This window comes from Aristolochia californica, unplaced genomic scaffold (genome assembly GCF_029961685.1).
Source record: "Aristolochia californica isolate CCGP_79_NKW_82.1479 unplaced genomic scaffold, dmAriCali1.0.hap1 SCAF_2, whole genome shotgun sequence".
NCBI lineage: Eukaryota > Viridiplantae > Streptophyta > Magnoliopsida > Piperales > Aristolochiaceae > Aristolochia > Aristolochia californica.
Window position 1 is genome coordinate 43,073,369 of NW_027181881.1, and position 20,625 is coordinate 43,093,993.

General features: G+C 39.5%; 1 protein-coding gene across 1 annotated transcript; it reads right to left on the reverse strand.

The window, feature by feature from the left end:
- Positions 1-489: 489 nt before the first annotated feature.
- LOC137955829 (PWWP domain-containing protein 1-like) lies at positions 490-12,972 on the reverse strand. The gene is made up of 3 exons (XM_068802995.1): positions 12,830-12,972; positions 11,459-12,708; positions 490-2,998 (listed from the first exon to the last, which is right to left on the reverse strand). The coding sequence occupies exons 2-3, from the start codon at positions 12,543-12,545 to the stop codon at positions 777-779; spliced, it is 3,309 nt and encodes a 1,102-aa protein (XP_068659096.1). The 5' UTR covers positions 12,546-12,708; positions 12,830-12,972; the 3' UTR covers positions 490-776.
- Positions 12,973-20,625: the final 7,653 nt, after the last annotated feature.

Sequence of the window (20,625 nt, forward strand, 5' to 3'; positions counted from 1 at the left end):
AAGTGTGCCTAATTGATGCTTTGGTCGGTGAAAAGTGATCAGGCCTGCTCCCCTGTGATACACAAACTTCACATCTGTCAAATGACAAACATTCCCAATCAAGAATTGAAAAAGCATTAACTTTTATTCGCACTTAAGAGCTCCCACTGAGCAGATTCCCCATCACATCTCCAAGTCAAAAGGACGCAAGCCGTGGCAGCTGCGTTCAGTCAACGACGGTAACCTGATCTCATAGAATCAAAATTTATTTCTCGGCCGGAAGGCCGCAGCTGGAGTAGACGACCGAATTTTTTTTCTGGGTTTGGCATTGCTATTAAGTCGACTTCATTAGGATATCGAGTCATCTGGCGAGATTTATACACCTTCGCCGTAGACAGATACGATGGGAATAAGATGGATGAATAGGGATGTAGCCTGTACACAGGTAAGAGATACTATATTACCCGTTTTAATTACCAATATCAATTTCATACCCTAAATGCTTCAATGTCAAAACTGGAAAAAATTGATGGAGTATGAACAGCTTTAAAGCCAATTACCTGTCACATGTGCCTTCCCCAGGCTTAGTTTTCTTGTCTCATACACAAACTACAACAACAATAACAACAACGAAAGGGAAATTCTCGGCCGTCGTTTCAATTTACCGCACAAATCGGTTTTGTCCTCCAATCCAGACACCACCAGAGCAGCCAGGCATCCGCATTTCTGCGACGTCTGGATTCTCACAAACATTTTTTTGGATTCAACAACCAAATCACATTTCCTATCCAACTTCATTACAAAGGGTGGTAAGGTGCGTATCCGAGCTTATGCTTGACATTACTTACAATATCACTGCACCTCATCATAAGACTCAACATCTGGTAAGAAAAGTCCTCTTTATTTCCAGCATCCATAATAACAGTAGGCCCTCGTACGTGTGCTTTACTGTATTGAAAGGAGGCAATAGCAGTCTCAGGTGGCACTCGAGGAGCATTAGGATTTTGATACGGAGGATTTGCTGCTGATGTTTTCGTACTTTTACTACTACCGGTATTATCTAACAAACTGGTAGAGGGTATCCTTGCTTCACTACTACCACTACCCACCACCGTGGGGTCTCCCCTACTGCTACTGTCTTCACCACCTAATAAGAACTTTACACGGGGGCTCTCCTTCACCATGGAAGGTGTTGTGTCATCCCCAGGCTTCTTTAGGCATGATTTCAACTGCAACACTGGACCTCGTTGTTGATATCCCATAGGCCTTGCCTCTACAGAAAAATCATCGTCACGAGCATCACTAGCACTATCCTCTATCCGCTGTTTGCCTACTTGAGGTGGTTCAACAGCCGAGGCTTGTCCTGGCACCTCATACTCTTTCAGATTGTAGGTTACTTTCATATGGCCAAAGAGAGTATTGTTTCTGGTAGCATAGTTGAATGCTGCTTGGGCGTCAGACTTGTGCTTGAAAACTACACGACAGGATGAAGATTTCCAGAAGATGCGGGTCCCAGATAGATCCAGAGGCCCAAAACGAGCAAACCTTGCCTTCAGCTGTGGGACTGATGGAAGTGTTGTTCGAGGGGGGAATTTCATCACCAACAATGTGGGATCTGCTGGTCTCACAGGGGCAGGATCTTGCTTCCTAATCGAATCCTTCACAGGCTTCACAACAGTTGGAGTTGTTGTCTCTTTCCTTTCAACTTTCTGCCCATCCATCACCTTCAGGCCAGATGCCTTCTTTTCAGAGGCCAATGCCTTCACTTCATTGAGTTTCTTCAACCTCTTTGCTGACATTTCTTCTTGACGATCAGAGGGGCCTCGCTTCCGACCCATTTTGGTAGGGTCATCAGGCCTCAAACCTTGCTTCAATGGCTTGGAAGCAGAAGATGGCTCTTGCTCTTCTTCAATTCCAACAGCAGACTCCTGTTCCACTTTCTCTGATGTTTCATATTCACCAGCTGGTTGTAGAACTAAACTTTTCTGATAAACAAGTGATCGGAATTTAAGAAAAATGCGGCGAACAATAGTGGGGCTATTACATTCAACACCGTGGAAAGGGTCAAGAGCAAGGGCTAACAGGTCTTCGACTAGTTGTGGAAGATCTAGATGCCCCATATCTGGTACCAGCTGTGGGAGGTGAGGACTGGCAGAGCTTGAAGTACTGACAACTTCATCTTCTTTCCTCAATAAGTCCATCTGAAAATGCGCCACACTGTCTAAACCAATACCAATAGACTTCCCTGCTCTTTTCTTCAATGATTTCCCATCTAACATTTTGAGTTGCTTATGAGGATGATCCATGTCTGCTTCGGACCCTTGATTTTTCTTTTTCTTTTTTTTCTTCTTCTCCCCCAGTGAAACACTCTCAGAAGCGGAATTCTCCAGAGGGCGTTTAAGTGCTTTCTTGGTCAAAACATGCCCATCCATGGTTGCCACCGCCAGGGATTTCTGTGCCAGATCGCTTGATGTTTCAGGTACCTTAGTTCCATCCCTTTCTTTTGGCTCAGCTATGTTATTTGCAGTACCAGATGATTCTGATGGACCCACAATTGAAGAGTCACTTTTCACTCCAACCTTTAATGGGTCCATTGACTCCAGCTTCAAATTCACATCCACTAAGCTTCCTTGCACTATAGAATCACCAGCATAAGGCAATTCCTGATTTGTCTGAAGACCACCCACATATACACCAGGAGTGTTCACCTGAGACGTGTGCAGGTGATCTGAAGAATTGACACTAGAAGCAACCAATTCATTTCCAACAGTTTGAATTTTTTGCACTGTTTCTACTTTAACCAATACATTACTTTCGTGATTGATAGGAGCTCTCTTCTGCAGAACATAATCATTATATGGCACAATATTGTCTTGAACCACTCCCAGGCCATTTGGCACATCTCTACGTTTAAGCAAGTATTTGTCTTTCTTCGAAGAATCCTTCACTTTTGCAGGCTTCAAAGAATTTCTCCTCTCGTTCAATGCTTCAGCAATTACCAGAGGACCACTTAAAGGAGCTGCAGAAGACAATATGAAACGTACTGAGTAGTGAACAAGATTTTTTTTTTTCATGTTCAACATTTTGAAGCTACAAGAGCTCGATAACAGTTAAACATGAACAAGAAATTAAGTTACAAGGACTAATAACCTAAGTCTTCAAGATAAAGCTGAACAACCCTCACCCCAAATAAATTAGGTTCAAATAAACCATTTAAAAAAAAAGAAAAATCAAAGAGAGCCACGTATAGCTTCTAAGCAGTAACTTTAACTGCACTGCCTTCTTAACCTTACAAAGGCAGTACAAGGGGACAAGGACAGATTGTTTTCGCATCCAAAAGCCAAGAACATAATGCACTCAGAGATCTTAGAAAACTATAAATTTCTTGCCACCATTATGGGTGATATAAAATGTAAAAGATGACTTTAATCCATCAACTCAAGCCACATGTCGATCAGGTTGGTTGGGCATATTACAGTTTATGCAGTGTACGCATAAAAAACATGCAAATAATAATTGTACTAATAATAAAAATAACAAGAATAATAAGAATATCATCGCTTTCTAAAACTAGCAATCATGTTACTTTCTTGATGAAATTAAAGTGACATCTAATTCAACTTGTTAAGGACAGCAAAACCCTAGTCATCCTCAATCTCAAGTGCCTCATTGACTATCAGCTTCCATTTCAAAAGATGTTTTCTAGCCACACAAGCAAAGAAAACACATCCAGCAAAGTCTTCTACACATGCAAGTAATGAAAACAAATCAGCCAGCAATACCTCTCAAGCACAACTATGCCTGATGCCATTAAATCTCAAGAATAATTGAATGGGATATACACCAGATCTGGCCAAAACTTGAGAACAAATCTATATACTATATATCTGTATATATATAATCTGAATATGTATAGAGATATATCTACATATATATAAAGAGAGATCAAACAAGTGGTCACAATAGAGTTTTAAAGCATTCAATAATTTCTTAGATAAAAAACACTTGGATCATCTAAATGAAGATAAATAAAAGGGTAATAGCTGTCTAAATTGCTTGAAACATCATTTTGATGGTATAGTTAAGTTAGTGTTGTCATTGTATCTTGTACTACCATCGATGGTTTAACAAACTCCGATGGCACATAAGAGCCTCATTTACAGCCTGCAAGGGTGGAACCCTTAACGATAGCATGACATAAGGTTAACCAAGTTAGTGAGATCATTGTAAACAACAATGTAAAACATGCAAAGCCTTTAGGATGGTAACCGCAGAAACTTTGGGGTCGAGGAGAGGAAAAGGTCCAAACCTGGACCCTCACCCATTTTCTTTCTGAATGATCCTTGACACATGTTAGAATATGGGCCCAAGCCCACGCGACGGCCACATATCCAAGTGTGTTGGACGATGGGCCCAAACCCATAAGACCAAGGAAGATCCACATATCCAAGTGATGTAGAAGATGGGCTCAAGGCCCATAGGTCAAGGAGAAGGCCCATAGGCCCGCATACAATGATGGCAGGATGGTAAATAAAGAATCATCTCATAGAGATGGCATTTATGTAATTAGGTTAAAGTTCTAGGGTTAAACCATAAACCCTAAGTTCAGGGGTATTATTGTAATACAATAGTTTCATTAATCTATATATTGAGCTTCAGAGGGAGGGTTAGGACATCAAGCCTATAACTTCTTCTTCCTCTGGTTTTCTCCCAATGAGTCCCTTTCTCTTTTTCTCCATGAACTAAATCCATGGAGTTCTGAAAATCAACATGGTATCAGAGCATTGATTTTCAAGACTCGTAATATGGTTTTCACAATTCCACAAACCAATTTTTTATTTTTTCTTTGCTCATATTGTTGTTAGTTTTTTTTATCCATCATATTATTGTTATTGTTTTTTTTCTCAGCTTCGTTAAGTCTGGTTTTGGTTCGTGAAGCCTCAATTTTCTCTGCCATCCTACTATTCAATCTTCCCACCGTTTGTTGCAACCGACTAAACAACCGAACTGGTTCACAGAGGTACAGAGTTTTTTTTTGCACCGTTGAGATGGCTTCGATGTTTTTGACGAATTCTGTGAGATTTGCCTGCGTCAAGATATCTGCAACTTGCCTGATTTCGCTTCTGGAATGCATTTCCGCACTGTTGGCATCTCTCATATTTTTGGAATGAAGCTGCTGGCTCGTCTCCTTAGCTGGCGTGAATATTTTCTGCTGGTTCATCGCCAGCTATGCTCTCTGGTTGTTGCCGTTGCCGAAGAAGCAGAAGAAGAAGACGACTGCGATTAAATTTTATCGCCCCCCCCCCCCCCCCCCCCCCCCCCCCCCCCCCCGCGTTCCAGCCCACTCTGTTCGGAAAGCTCGTTGCTGATTCCGGAAGTGTCTACCGCTTTGCTGGTAAACAACAGAATTCGGAAATTTCCTGTTTGAAAAGTTTTCGTTTCCGTATTCAAGATATCTCTGTTGGCTCACGGAGGACGAAGGTGCTGGCTAATTTCTGGACGACGAACCAGCCACTCTGCTGTTCGGGGAAGAAGAACGCAGTTGCCAAATTAATTTTTTTGTTTCCTAAGTTAGGAAACAGAATCCAGTGCATCAACATGGTCTTGCTGTCTTCGTGCCGTTGCTGCTTGATTTTCTGGAATTTTGATCTAAATCTTGCTGCTGTTTTTTCCGGAAACTCGGTTTATTGCTGTCCCGTGCTTCTCGGCTGCCTTGCTGTTTCCACTCTGTTCAGCGTCGGGGAAGAAGAAGGCACTGTTGCCTTATTAATGTTTCCTAAGTTAGGAAACCAGAATTAATCAGTGCCGGGCCGGGCTGTTCTGCCGCAATCCGGACCGGATGAGTTAACCCAGCGAACCCGCCGAGCCGAGGATGCTTACGTTCCAGGTCAACCTGACTCGGGCCACTTATTTTCTGCCTTGGTATATGTCTCCAAGTTCTATACATATTCATTCCATGACTCGGATATATTGGTCTACTATTTGACTCAGCGCGACTCGGTATTTTTTCTATGGCTGGATTATTATTTTGAAGTATTGGCAGATTATTGCTTGGTTAACATATTATTTGGTACAAATACTTGCATTAGATTATTTCATGGGTCAATTTTACAAGGATTATTTTGGTTCATGTTATAATGGCCCAAGCCTATTTCAGCTGTTGCTATTGTGTCTCTTTGGATGAGACATTATTATTGAAGAAGAGGTGGTCTCAATATCTATGACCCACTACCCTCATAAATGGAAATTTGAGGAGTTTTTATTACACTTCCGAACAACGTATAGATCCACTACCTAAATTAATAGGAGTGACACTACCTACAGAAGATAGGAGTGTGTCGAACATCCAGCATGACTTATTTGACTGGGTTATGGAGCAATGTCATACGACTTGAAGTGATTTTACTCTCACTTTTATTATGCCAATTGGGCCTCATGAACGAGAGCACCAGCGTGAGAGGGAGTGTTGGAAGATGTGTCATATTATACAAAAAGATTTTATACACCATTTGCAGCAAGATGGGAGTTCATGATGTTCTCTCACCTCCAGCTTGAGGGGGAGTGTTGGAATATGGGCCCAAGCCCACACGACCAAGGAATGCCCACATATCCAAGTGTGTTGGAAGATGGGCCCAAGCCCATAAGACCAAGGAAGATCTACATATCCAAGTGATATAGAAGATGGACTCCAGGCCCACATATCAAGGAGAAAGCCCATAGGCCCACATACAATGATGGCAGGATGGTAAATAAAGAGTCATCTCATAGAGATGGCATTGATGTAATTAGGTTAAAGTTTAGGGGTTAAATCCCTAAACCCTAAATTCAGGAGTATTATTGTAATACAGTAGTTTCATTAATCTATAAATTGAGCTTCAAGGGGAGGGTTAGGACATCAAATCCATAGCCTCTTCTTCATCTGGTTTTCTCCCAATGAGTCCCTTTCTCTTTTTCTTCATGAGCTAAATCCATGAAGTCTTGAAAATTAACAACACATATTATCACCTTGAAAATCGAATGCAACTCCGGGAATATGCTTTCTATAACATCCGAGTCTACAAACCATAATAACCACCAAAAACTTGGGTGCTATGAAAAGGGTCCAAACTTTGAACTACATAGGCTCGGATAACTCAGTGTTTAGATATGCTTGAATGAAAGGATGGCATTGCCTTCATTCATTTTTTTTTTTTGGGGGGGTGTGCTCTATAACAAGCCCCAAGGCAGGAACAAAATCAAAGTGACAGGGACAGTATGATCAGAACTTCTGCAAAAATCAGACAAGGGTGGCGGTTTGAGAGATGTGATTTAAAACAAAATGGTAATTTCACAAAGATATTGACCTATACCATAGAATTTTTGTTGTTGTAATCATCATTATAACCATATCACAAAAATGTTGAACACTAAATAAATCCTCCAGTGTATTCAATAACTCCAACACTAACTTGTCCTTTCCATCTTAACTCCCCATCCGGCCAATGCCACTCAGCTTTTCTCTGTCTTATCAGTTCCTCAAGTGACAATGACATGAATATCCTCATAAATAATAAAAAACCTAGAAGCTTAATAAATAATACAGGACATGGCATTGGAAAGGCATATAGTAAAATAACTCTAACTTCTGTCTATTACACTACAATAAGTCATAATATTTCATAGCTCTTGTATGAGGTTCAAACAACAACTCTACCTGATGATATCATACCACATAAAGGTAATGATTGGCCAGACATGGAAAAGAAAACATTAATTTTTTTAACTTGTAAGAATATATTAAATAAAAAAAACAAGTTTGTGATACATGAAACATGAATATCCTGCCTGGATTCTTTAAAAAAAAAAAAATAATAACCAGTCTGAACCCCTTAATAGTTGCAGTGGCCCAGATAAATAAAACAGCTCTATTTTTAGATTGGTTCCATGTTGTTTATAATGTACCTAAACCCACGAAACATGACAGCCTTCTTATTCACACTACATACCACCACTAAACAAAAGGGCCCATAATCATGGGGAATTGGTTTCCATCATGCTACTCAAGTCCAAAACACCCAGCTCCACCAGACTTGGGTTAAGGAAGAAGACAAAGGTTGATGACATAAAAAATAGGAAAACTAGATAAATCAAGTTACTGATCGCTCAAAAAAAAAAAAAAAATGAATAAATAAGAACAAATTCAACTGGATAAAAAAGTCACCTATATCAATGTTGTATTATGACATCGGTTGATTACATCTCAGCACTATTCAAAACCATAGCAAAGCCCAATTAATGGGGAGAGAATTTTTCATTTACATTCATTCTTACCCACTTATGCCAGACAATTCCTAAAAGATCTGACATAGTTTTTAAGTCCATAAAGAAAGAAGTTTTTCTACTTGCAATGTAACACCAAAAGCTTTCTAGATCCATTTGCCATAGAGGTCATGCCATATAATATGTTTTGTTTCAACAAAGTGCATCACTCATTAACTTAGTAGATGACAATAAATGAACAAAACATACTTTGTTAGATCAGTATCCAGAACCCAAAAATCTGACATGAAAAGAGGATACCAGATTTTACATATAAAAACTGAGCACTGCAAAAAAAAAAAAAAAAAAGAACCTGACCTATAGACACAATAAATAGCAATTGGGTTCTGCAATAATGCTTACAAAGATACACACCCCGGGACACCTGATTGTACAAATTAAACCAAAGCCCAGCATATTAAAAAACACCCCCATCCTAATGGGGCCATACCAAAATTAATATCATGTGGAATGAACAGTAAAATAAAACCTAGTGTAAGAATTTGGGTTGGGCCTCTTTGCTCAAGCTTAAGATTTTAAGTTGGATCCTACTCAAAAAATAATAATAAATAAACAAAAGGATTAAGATTTAAGGTGGATTCCCTCTTCATGGTGTCAAAGCACATTTAAAGGGCCTACAATGTTAGTTGGTTCTCCACCCAAATTTATCCACAAGTCCAAATCCATAAAAATGGACTCATGTGTGCAGCATAAGAACTTGGGCTGGATCTGTCCACTCTAAGCCGCTTTTAAGTTAAATGGTCTTCTTCAAGGACAATTACATTGTTTCTACTACTGTCATAGAAGTTTTTTTGACAAAGTACTGTCATAGAAGTTATTAGTCAAAGTACAATAGGAAGCAAAACAAACACATTGACCGAGTTCAGAGCACTTAATCTTTTAGATCCAATCAATCCCTACAATCTGAGAATTTTCACCTTCTTTATTTGGAAAAAAAAAATTCTCATTTAATTGAAGCTAAAACTATAGTAACTAGCAGTACAGATTGTTTAACTTTTCTTCTGATCAATTTGGGTTAAATGACATCACCCTTGTCGGTCTAGTATCTTTAGTAAATCTAAACAATAAATAATATTTTTTTAAACAGAAAATTGAATAATCTAAGTGAACATTATTAAAAAATAGTAGTAGTTTGGAACATGTAATTCATTTAACTATTTCTTTATATGTTTACACAGAACGTGTAATTCAGAGACCTCATCTCAGCCACCATAGACAAAAATTTGACATACTAGTAGTAAGTTTTTACCATGTAAGCTAATCAATTAAAAATGAAATAATACAGGCATAGACTCAAGCTTCTAATGTGCTCCATAATAAATAGCTATTACATAGGCAAACCAACCTGTACACGTAATGCCTGATTCACCTTTTTTTCACAGATGACCTAGGCTAATAGATGCTGATCATCAGCAAAAACAAATGTACATGCAAAAAGATATATGATGACAAGCAGCATGAAGAGAAAGAAGGCCACCGAGCAGCATCAAAATAAAAGTACCTACAGCATCCAAAATCATTTAGGTTCCTTATTTGGCTAATGTTAACGACAGTATGCATCTATTGAAGTACGTGAGCTTCTTCTCTTTTTTGACACAAGAACACCTCAGTTCATAAAACCAAAAAACAGAAATGACTTGGCTACTATTATCAACAAATATCAGATTAGATACATGTACAGAGAATAAATGGGCAATGTACTCATGCATTACAAGAAGGAACCAATTAAAAAAATGAAAACAAGAAAACATAACCAACATGGGCATGTGAAGGGAAGAAGGGGAGGAGAAGGGGAGGAGAAGGGGAGTTGGCCACCAATATATTACCAGGATATTTGCCAGTCCCAAACCAGAAAACTTTATTATCTCCAAGCACCCTCCTGAATCATACCTGCTTAAATCGCTCACATTTAAACATAATCTTCAACTATCAGCATTGATCATTTTGGGAATGCCTGAGGTCACCTAAGCAAAGATCTTTACCGAAGAACCTAAATATCTGTGTTAATATGAGGTACATAACACAGAACTAGTAACCGTTCAGAGTTCAAAGAGAAGCTTATCACTATGTTATGATCCAGCAATGTGTATATCTCAACCCAACAGCAATACGAGGAAGATTGTTATGTCACTTCGATTGCAAGGATGGAACTATATTTCATAAGTGAGAAATAAAATAATAACCTCCTACAATGACATTTTCTGTGTTCAGCTAGATCAAGGAATATCACTGCCTTTGCAGCCTCTACAGTTCTAGCTGCTCCTTGCCCACATAACATAACAGACAATATAATAAACTCATGGTCAATCATTTTTACTTGACAAGCTAGAGGCCTTGTCCACGAAGTCAGTGGCTGTATTCACAAAAGTTGGCATACAACAGGAATGTTATCATTTCAGGATGGGAAGAAGTTTGTCATTAAACCTGTAGCACAAAGAGTTCATGGAGCTAATTCCATCCTTTGGTAGTTTAACATACTTGTCGCATAATAAGGATCAGACCAATTTAAGTAGGGCAAACTTTAGAGATGCTTTTTAGTTTTTGCTATTTTTTTATAAGGCAGAAAATGAACATTGCATTGAGAGGCCTCAAAGCAAAAGAACATAAACAAGACTAGCACAAAATTGTTTGCTGAAAAAGACTTAACTTTCTGGAAAAGATGAGCCACAAAAGACATCCACATTTTTCATGGAGTCTCATCACAGAATTTGGATATAGTTTTAAAAAAATGAAGTTACAGATATGCTACAAAATAACCCCACACAAGGACATCTATCATCCTCTCCCTACAACAAAAAAAAAAAAAAACACAGTGCATTGAGTACTTCAATGTGTCTTCATATACATGTCTTGGTGTACCAGAGAGAGAGAGAGAGAGATTCCACAAACTTCCCAGAGAAATCTAATAGCTACAGACAAAGTACAAGACATGAAAAGAAGCAAGCAAACTTCTAAATCAAGTTTGATCATATCACGAATTTCTTAGTCCAGATCATACTAAAAATTTCTCTTGTCAAAGTCATCCAATTTGAAGTGCAGTAAGATCAGAAAAAAGATCTATTGTACTAAAGCAAGTAAAACTACGCCTTCCAGGTAATCCATTATAAAGTGCAGTAAAATGATAAAAAGAACTATTGGAGTAATGCAAGTAAAACTATACCTCGAGTTGGTGCTTTGACAGGATGTTCCAACACCCCCAGTGAATTGCGAGGAGGACGAACTGGCTCCATCCCAAATGCCTGGGCATAGGTTTCATCAAACTCCTCAAAAACAGCCTTACGATATGCACAAAGTCTGGCCATATTCTTTATCCAATCAATACTCCTTTCCTCGGTATTTCGAGGACACAAAGCCAGATCTTGCACAAAAGCAAGTGTTTCACTGGGACGAAAACTGTCTCTGGCCTTCTGGATTTGTTCAGATGAGTAGATTCCACCAGGTTCATAGTCATCCACATCAACAACAACGTACTCATTAACATTAGTAGGTCTAAAATTGAAGGGCTTTTGACATCGACAAGCCAACCCAAGAGCTTGTCTTCTACATGTCTCATCCATAGCCTCTTCGACAGCCTTCAAGAAGTTCCTAGAGTTCATTTGGTGAGACTTTTCAGCATAGTGGGGCTCAAAAGGGATAAGCTCTGCTGGGTCAAACCAACCATAACTACTATCACCAAAGAACGCAACCAAGACATGACCTGCTCGTTTCGTACGACGCACAGAACTAGAAGCAAAAGCTTCATTGAAGATGTGACCAGGCCACCAGGGGTGCGATTTTACCTTGCCCCACACCATATCACCAGGTTGAAACCCATGGGTCCAGAAGTTAGAGCCCGTAGCACTTCCATCAAACAAGGAGCTCGACTGATAGGAACAAGTTGTTGCTGTTTCCATATCAGTCTCCATTCTGTATACCCTCCTTTCCACATTTCTGGATTCATGGTTAGTATCCGCATCTTCCACTATATGTCCAGTTTCAACATTTTCATGGCTATAACTAACATCCACATCCTTCATCTCGGAAACGGTACCTTCAGGTTTCATGAAAGAACCTCTCACATCGAGTTCCGTAGCTACCACAACCTGATTAGGTACTTCCCCCTCGTTTTCTGGAGCTATGGCCTTCATGTCCCTTACGGATGAAGCCCTAACTCCTCCCGTTTCCATTGTAGAGCTCACACACTCAGTTTGACCTCTTTCCAACCTGAGTTTGCTCTTTTCGAGCCCCATGACACCCTCCGACATCATTTTATCAGAAATAGAAGACTTCTCAAGTGTCTCAATTCCAAACAGTGGGGATCAGCTGCACCGCCAGATTTTCTTTCGATTTGGCAGTCATTCATCACCGACATCATGGCGATGCAGAGGTAGGCATTAAAACCCTAGGAAACAATGGGCCAGCGAAGCCCACCTATCTCAAACAAGATGGAAAGGAGGGAACAAAAGAAATTTATCTAACTTGCAGACTTGTCTGATCAAACGAAATGGAAAACCTCGCGCAATTCAAAAGGGAACAGGAAAATGGAGCTTACCGGGAAAAAAAACGGATAATTTGATATCTTAGAGTGGAGACTCATGGGGGTTTTCCTCCGCGAGGGTTTGGGACCATGATAGGTGAAATTACAGGAGGAAGCAGAGGAGTTTATCCGCTTGAGGCCGCCCACACCGGAGGTGGAAGTTGAGTACTAGACTCAATAGGCACGGGCCGTAGCCATAAACCTCGTCGGTGCCCCGTTCGCATTTTCATTCTCGCAAATGACTGGCTCACCCCTATGCACGTGACCATAGTAACACGACCGGTATCAGGAATCGGTACACGGAAAGATCTGGTTCATTAACCTGTGAGATCCGATTAGGTTGATCCACTTCGATTCAAGTAAAACCCGCAGACCAACTCACACCCAAAACGAGTTGGATCCTATTCAAGCTCATATCAAACCATCCACTCAATTCTGACCTAGAAGACCGGTTCCCCACCCCCAAGCCAAACCGCCTTTTTGCAAGATACGACCATTTCACAGATTCTATCCCAATGATGAGACAATTACCTTTTTGTGAAGATGCCCTAACATTGCTATATTATCGCCATTGGAATTTAATTATAAGCTTTTATTTGATTATTATCGATTGAATTTTAATCATATAATTTTATTTGATTATTACCCATTGGATTTTAATTATAAAGTTGTATTTGGATAATCGAGTTTAGGCTACAGTTAGGATAAAACATCTAAGAGGGACATATTTGAAAGTTACATACATTAAATTTTAGAAAATGAGAATTTTAAAAAGAGAAACAAGAGAGAGAAAATGGAAAAATGGATAGGATATTAGATTTATCCGTTTTCTCGTTCTATTTATATAGACAAATTATACTTAAACTAGATTACCCTTGTCCCAATTACATTCATAATTAACTTACTAAAACTAAAACATAGAGAGAGATAAATATAACTAATAACTAGGAGAAAATCTTGTGGACATCCTCTTTTATCTTGATCAAGAAAAGTCCAGGAGTTGCTTAATCAAATCAACCTCCTTTGCCTAATAAACATGTCTTCCACTTTCTAATTTTTTGTTTTTTTCACTTGTGAGACTTATTTTCCTTAAGATTCGCCTTAAACTCTACAAAAAACAGCTTCTTTCACACTCCAACTTTAACTGCAATTTTTTTTAAAATAAAATAAAATCCTAATCTTTAATCTTTCCCGTCTTTAATACCTTTGGCTACAAATTATTCAACTTCTATTCTCCACCTTACTTGGAAGTTTTCGTCACAATCTTTGATTTAAAAATAAATAAAAAATACTTCCACTTGTGAAACTCTTTAATGTAGTTTTTTTTCAAACACTTGTTTTGTATTTCTTCTTCTACTTCTCTCCCTCAAAGTAGGGATCCATAACACCAAAGAACAAGAACCAGCTTACCCATAACAAATATGAGGGAAGAAACATTATCCTTAACCACTCGGTAAGACTCCAAACACCTGTGGAACAGAGTTAAGAGACGCCAAGCTATCCGTGTTTAAAGATAACACCGTATTCACCCACTTTTGAGTGTAGCACCACATTCACCTACTTTCAAGGATATAAAACAACCTAACTTGAATTGACTCGAGCTAGACTTGGGCACACTCTTGCTTCACCAAGTAGTGGGTTTATGGTATTGCTCCAAAGTAATAAAAAATATAATCAATCGAAAAATACAACTCAAGGATTCAAAGCCTACCCTTTTGTCCATAAACTTGGATGTTGCCTCTTCCGTGAAACACATCCATACATATACCATTCAACCATGGCTATGGATAGGGATGCCAACAAGTAATGGATTAAACGGGTTACCCGTTCAATTTGCCTTTCATTCATTCCCTTACCCATGTCATTCAATTAGTAGAGAGAGTATTCCAGTTTTACTCATTTTCGTGTTTACCCATGGGCAAATGGGTAAATGGGTAAACAGGTGCATGAACGGGCAATTCAAAAGATAAAGTATATGAAATTTCTAAAAAATAAAAAATAAAACTCTTAGAAACAAAAGCAAAATTGTTGCCTTCAGTCATCCTTAGTAGATAAGAATAGAAAGCAGTCTGAAAAGTAAATTCAATCAAATGATTTATTAACAAAAAAAAAATATGAGAGGCTAATTTAGGGGTATGGGAGTGAGTGTGGAAAAAGGATGAGAAGAGAAGATTTAAAAAAAAATGGCCTTAAAGGGAATCTTGATTCATGGTAGGATAGGGGCCTCTGGCCCTCTTTAACATTGAAGACTTTTTAGATACAGTGCGTGCAAATAAACAAAAAAAAAAAATAAAGAGAAAAACTTAGAGATTAAATAGACACTTCCAAAAAAAGCCACTTCCAAAGCAAGGAATATAATCATCAACTTCTTATTTAGAATGGACAAAAAACTCATCCATTAACTATCCTTCAAAGATATATAAAAAAAATCTATCAGCAATAATTTCATAAAGGAGAAGAACTTATCTTGGTGGAGCACAAATTTTGCTTCATCAACAAGGAGAACTCCACATGAAGTTTGATCAATGAAACTTTTTTAATTTTCACTTAACATGGGGACCTTAAATTCATTGCTCTGATACCATGTTGGATTTAGGATCCCATGATAATAAAGTAGTTAATCGCACAAGGAGAAAGAGAGAGAGAGAGAAATGAGGTTGAAGTTCTAAGAGAGAAGAAGAATGAGAGAGCAAGAGTGTGAGAGAGAAGAAGAGACGAAAGGAGATTGAGAGAGGAGGAAGGAGGATTGGGTTAAGTGACGTTCCTAATACTCCCCTCAAAGTGTATTTATAATAATGAGAATATCCATAATTCCGTCATTACCCTTTACCCTAAGAAGGGAGAGAAAAGGACAAAAATCAAAGAAAAATTACATCATGCCACTATACTACGATCTTAACTTCTAACAAACCTTTGGTAGGGAATTGACTGAAGAATTCATGGGTACCTCGCATACTACCTCTGAAAAAATTGCAAACTCACACAGTATTTCATGTTTCAAATCCTTGGGGACTAATGAAGTGCAAGGTTTTGTTTTGAGAGTTCGATTGTGATTTACCTTGCGTAATAGGTTTTGGTGGTAGTGGTTTAAGGTGGATGGTCTTTCCTTTGAACAAGGAGCAAATATTAGAGTGTCCATAAATGGTAACATCTCAATCATACAACCAAGTCTTGCCCAAAATGATATGACCCACATCCATAGTAATTACATCACACCAAATGTCTTCCTTGTATTCGAGGAATTGAATGGGAACCAGACAACCACCCTCAACTGAAATGGAAGTGTCACCAACACATGTAACTCGATAAGATATGGGATGTGGGACAGTCTTAAGGCCAAGGTTGGCAACATTGTGGGATGAGATGATATTAATGCAACTGCCACTATCAATGATGAGTTTGCAGCCCTTATCTCCACACTTGATATAAGTGTGAAAGATAGTAGTCAAACTCCAGTCTTCAGACTCCTTGGGTTGAGTCAGCACACACTGGACAACATTCAGCTTATGGACAGAAGTGTAAGAAGGTCTGAGGCAATTCAAAGTGATTATGTTTTCCTCACCTATCTCATCTAAGAGATCAAAGTCGGCGAGGTTAGGCTCGTACTCCACATTTTCCTGGTCTTCATATGGGTACTCCTGATCCTCGATAAGAAGGGCCAATCTTCCAATTGGACGTGACATACCCAAATCCTTGGCACTTATGACATTGAATCCTTGAATTAAATTTTGACATCTCTTTCCATGCCCCTGATGTAGGGAGGTTCACATTGTGATTCATTCTTTGAGGGGGAACTCCTAAAATTGAATTTCTTGGGGCTTGAAGACTAATAGCGGGAGACATAAAAGGTGTTGTACGGGTGTCTAGCCCACTTGTTGGCTGAAACTTGGAGGCCAACTCGTAATTATGGGCTAGTGCATAAGCATCCTCCATAGTGGTGACACCGTAAAGCATCACCTCCCGCCTAAGGTCGTCATTCAAGCCCTTTCAGAACCTGCTCAAAGTGATCACCTCTTCTATGACAAAATACCACATTTGAAACTCATCAAATTAAGCAATGTACTTGGCGATCAACTTATTTCCCTGTCTAAGATTGTATCACTGGTCTAAAAGAGTGCTCCTATAGGAAGGGGGAAAATATTCTGTTTTGAGCTTGAGTTTCATTTCTTCCCGATGGGTAATAAGCGGTTCATGTTCTTCTCGTAATATTCTTCTCAACGTTTTTCCAAGAATTTAACAATGTCTATTAATTTCCTTTTTGAACCTGACTTTTCTATCCTTGGATAGCTCATACCACTCGAAAATTTTGTTCATCTCACAAACCCCTGTGGAGAATACCCAGGGGTCTAAGCGACCATCAAATGTAGGGGCCTCGACCTTTATATGTTTTAGCATTTTGTCTTTAGGCCCCTCGTGGCAAGGGATATAGGGTGTGTGGTTCCTAGAAGGAGAAGATATGTGAGGACACGTATGGGCAAATTCCCCATCTTTAGTGTCATAACCCCTAGACCTAACTTCTATTGGACATTACCCTTTTGAGGATTGAACTTCTAGGGCAGTGAGTCTATCATTTATGGTGTCTAGTTGTTCTAGGATTTACTTGAGTGTGTCATATCTGTTGTCTACAACAGACGATGAAGCAACATTTGACATGATGCAACCACTACGCAAATGCATGCACTAGTGGATCCTAACATGTCAAGCCCAAACAAACTCAATGCACGTTAAGGTTATCTATTTATTAGCTTGTTGGTGACTAGTCAAGATTCAAATAAATGAAATTGTAAATTAAGAGTGTTGACACCATTAAAGTTAAAAAAAGGTTAGTCCTAGGCAATGATGCAGATTGCACCGATGGGCTAAGTTCTAAAAATAACACCAAAGATTGACCATACACATGTTACAATCACTTGAATGAGTTTTTTTTTGGCATGGATCTTGAAGTCAAATTCGGCTCAAGCGGGCCCTAATAATGAAGAAGCTAACTACCAACACAAAATAGATATTGATGCAATTTAAGGCAAATAGTAGAGTACCAAGGAGGGGTAGGAACAATGTCACCTTGTAAATCGATTTAGAACTGATTGAGTAGACGTATGAAAAATAAGCGATGAAACTGGAGCTAAAACACTGAGTAGGCAGTCTTCAAATGCAAGTGTTTTTTTTGGTACCCTTTTTTTTTAAACCCTTTTTTGCTCGTGTAAAATTCACACGTGTCACTTAGTCTCACTTACACATGTGAAATTCACATGTGGGGGGACCTTCTCCTTCACGTGTGATTATTCAAAAGCTCAATGGTCGATGGAGGTTCGACGTTGAGGAGGGGAGTCTGGTGATGGCTACTAGTGATGACGATAGCGATAGATGGCTCTCGGTGGCTCTACTCTTGACGACAACAGTTGGCGATGGTTGAGGCAAGCTCTTCAATGGTTGTTGCGGATGTTGGCGTGAGATCCTCCAGAGGAGGACTTCTTCCTCCATCGAACTGTCTTCCAGATCCATAAAAACGAAGGAAAAAGTCCTCTATAACAATAGCTTCGGAAATGATCCAAGAGACCAGTTTAATTCACCTGTAATCTTTGTATAAAAATATGGATGTATTTGTATGAAATGAGGTAGAAGAAAGAAAGATTTTACCGAAAGTTAACATGGTATCAGAGCGAGAATAACCAGGGGTTGGTGACGTAGCGGGGAGAAGCTCTCCCATTCGACGACGATTGCTTCCCCTTTGCCGATGATGCATGGAGAAATTCTCCATCCTTTTTTCAAAAGTTTCTGTCGTTGGCCGCCGCGTGCGAGTCTAGCCAAGCCTCTGACCTATGGAACGTCGTTCCTTTGACGAACCCTCGTCTCTCGACGTCAAACCTCCCATCCCACGCTGTTTAGAAACTAGTGTCGCAGGGACGACGAAGGTTTGGAATTAAATCCTCCCTAAGTTAGGGAGCGGAAATTTTTTAGCCTGGTGTCCTGGATCGGACCGAACGGGACTCAAAGCTAGTCAACCCAGTGACCCAGACCGGACTCGGACCAATACTTGAAGTTGAGTCAACCCAGTGACTCGAACTGAACCGGATTCGAACCAGACCAGATAAAAAGAAACTCGACCTGGACCAGATTCAGACTGGACTCAAATCAGAGCATGCTTAGATCAAGACTCGACCTGGACTAGATTCAGACCAGACTCGAGTTGAACCAGACCAAATCAAACCAGACTCGGACCTATCTCAGGTTGTCGAGATGTATATCTCAGGCAAAGACAAGCTGGGGTATTTGGACAACAATCTCCCTCAACCTCCTCAAACGGATGCGGACTCAGGTAATGCTCTCCTAGGATCTACTAGAGAAGTTGATTATAGAGGGTGGATACTTGATTCTGGAGCAACAAACCATATGACATTTGATGCAAATGATTTTTCTCAGCGCTCTGCTCCTCCGCAAACTAGCATTGCCAATGCTAATGAAATTATCTCTCGATAACAGGGGCTGGAACAGTGATATTATCACCAACCCTATCATTATCTAATACAATACTCGTGCCCTCTTTTTCTCACAAGTTGCTATCAGTGAGTAAAGTTATCGACAACCTGAATTGTGTTGTTCTAATTTACCCTACATTTTGTCTTATTCAGGATATTCTCACTAAAGATATCATTGGGCATGGTACTAAGAGGAGGGGGCTCTATTACATGGAAGATTTCAGTGTAGGTTGTGCATATCACATGTGGCATCCGAACGACCTCAAAGTGGAACAGATTCTGTTGTGGCACCGTCGGTTAGGCCATCCTTCATTTGGGTATTTGAAACATATGTTTCCTGATCTATTTTTGAATTTGTCAAATTATGGATTTTAACTATGTGACTTGCATTATAACTAAAAGTCATCGGGTTAATTATTTGTTAAGTATGAATAAGAGCGATGATCCTTTTGCTTTAATTCACTTTGATGTGTGGGGTCCTTCCCCCAAAAATTCTAGGTCTGGTGTTCGTGGGTTTGTCATATTTGTTGATGCATGCACATGAATTATTTGTTGAAACACAAAGATGATGTCTTTCCTACCTTTCATTCCTTTCATAAGATTATCCAAACTCAGTTATTTGCCAACATACAAATTCTTCGATCTGGTAATGGTGGAGAATATGTGAATCATCAGTTCCATGATTATTTCCAATACCATGGACTGATTCATGAAACCTCATGCCCCCAGACTCCTCAGCAAAATAGTATTGTAGAGAAAAAAATCGCCACATTCTTGAAACAGCTCAGGCTCTTTTACTTGGGGCTCAAGTGCCTAGTCATCATTGGCCTGATGCTGTTACTATGGCCACCCACCTCATTAACCTCATGCCTTCTAAAATTCTTGAGTTTAAGACTCCCCTGCAGGCCCTATCAAACTATTTTTCATTACCCATGGTGCTGATGCTCCCCCCTCGAATTTTTGGCTGCGTTATGTTCGTTAATCTCCACAAAAACTAGAGCTCGAAGTTTGATTCGTGTGTCGTTCGGTGTCTGTTTTTGGGATATGTGGTCCATAAAAAAGGGTACCACTGCTACGATCCAACTACTCAGCACACATATGTAACTATGGATGTTAGGTTTCTTGAATCTGAAACTTTCTACTCGTCCGCTACATCCAATTTTTCTCTTCAAGGGGAGACACGAGAAGAAGAGCTGAATTGGATGACTTTTGACTGGTTCAAAGACACTAATATAGCGACCACTGTAGAACTAGATCCAGAGAAGATATCCTCATAAATGGATGAAGCAGTACCTCTCTTCACCTCAGTATCCAATGACCCATCTCCTAAGAATA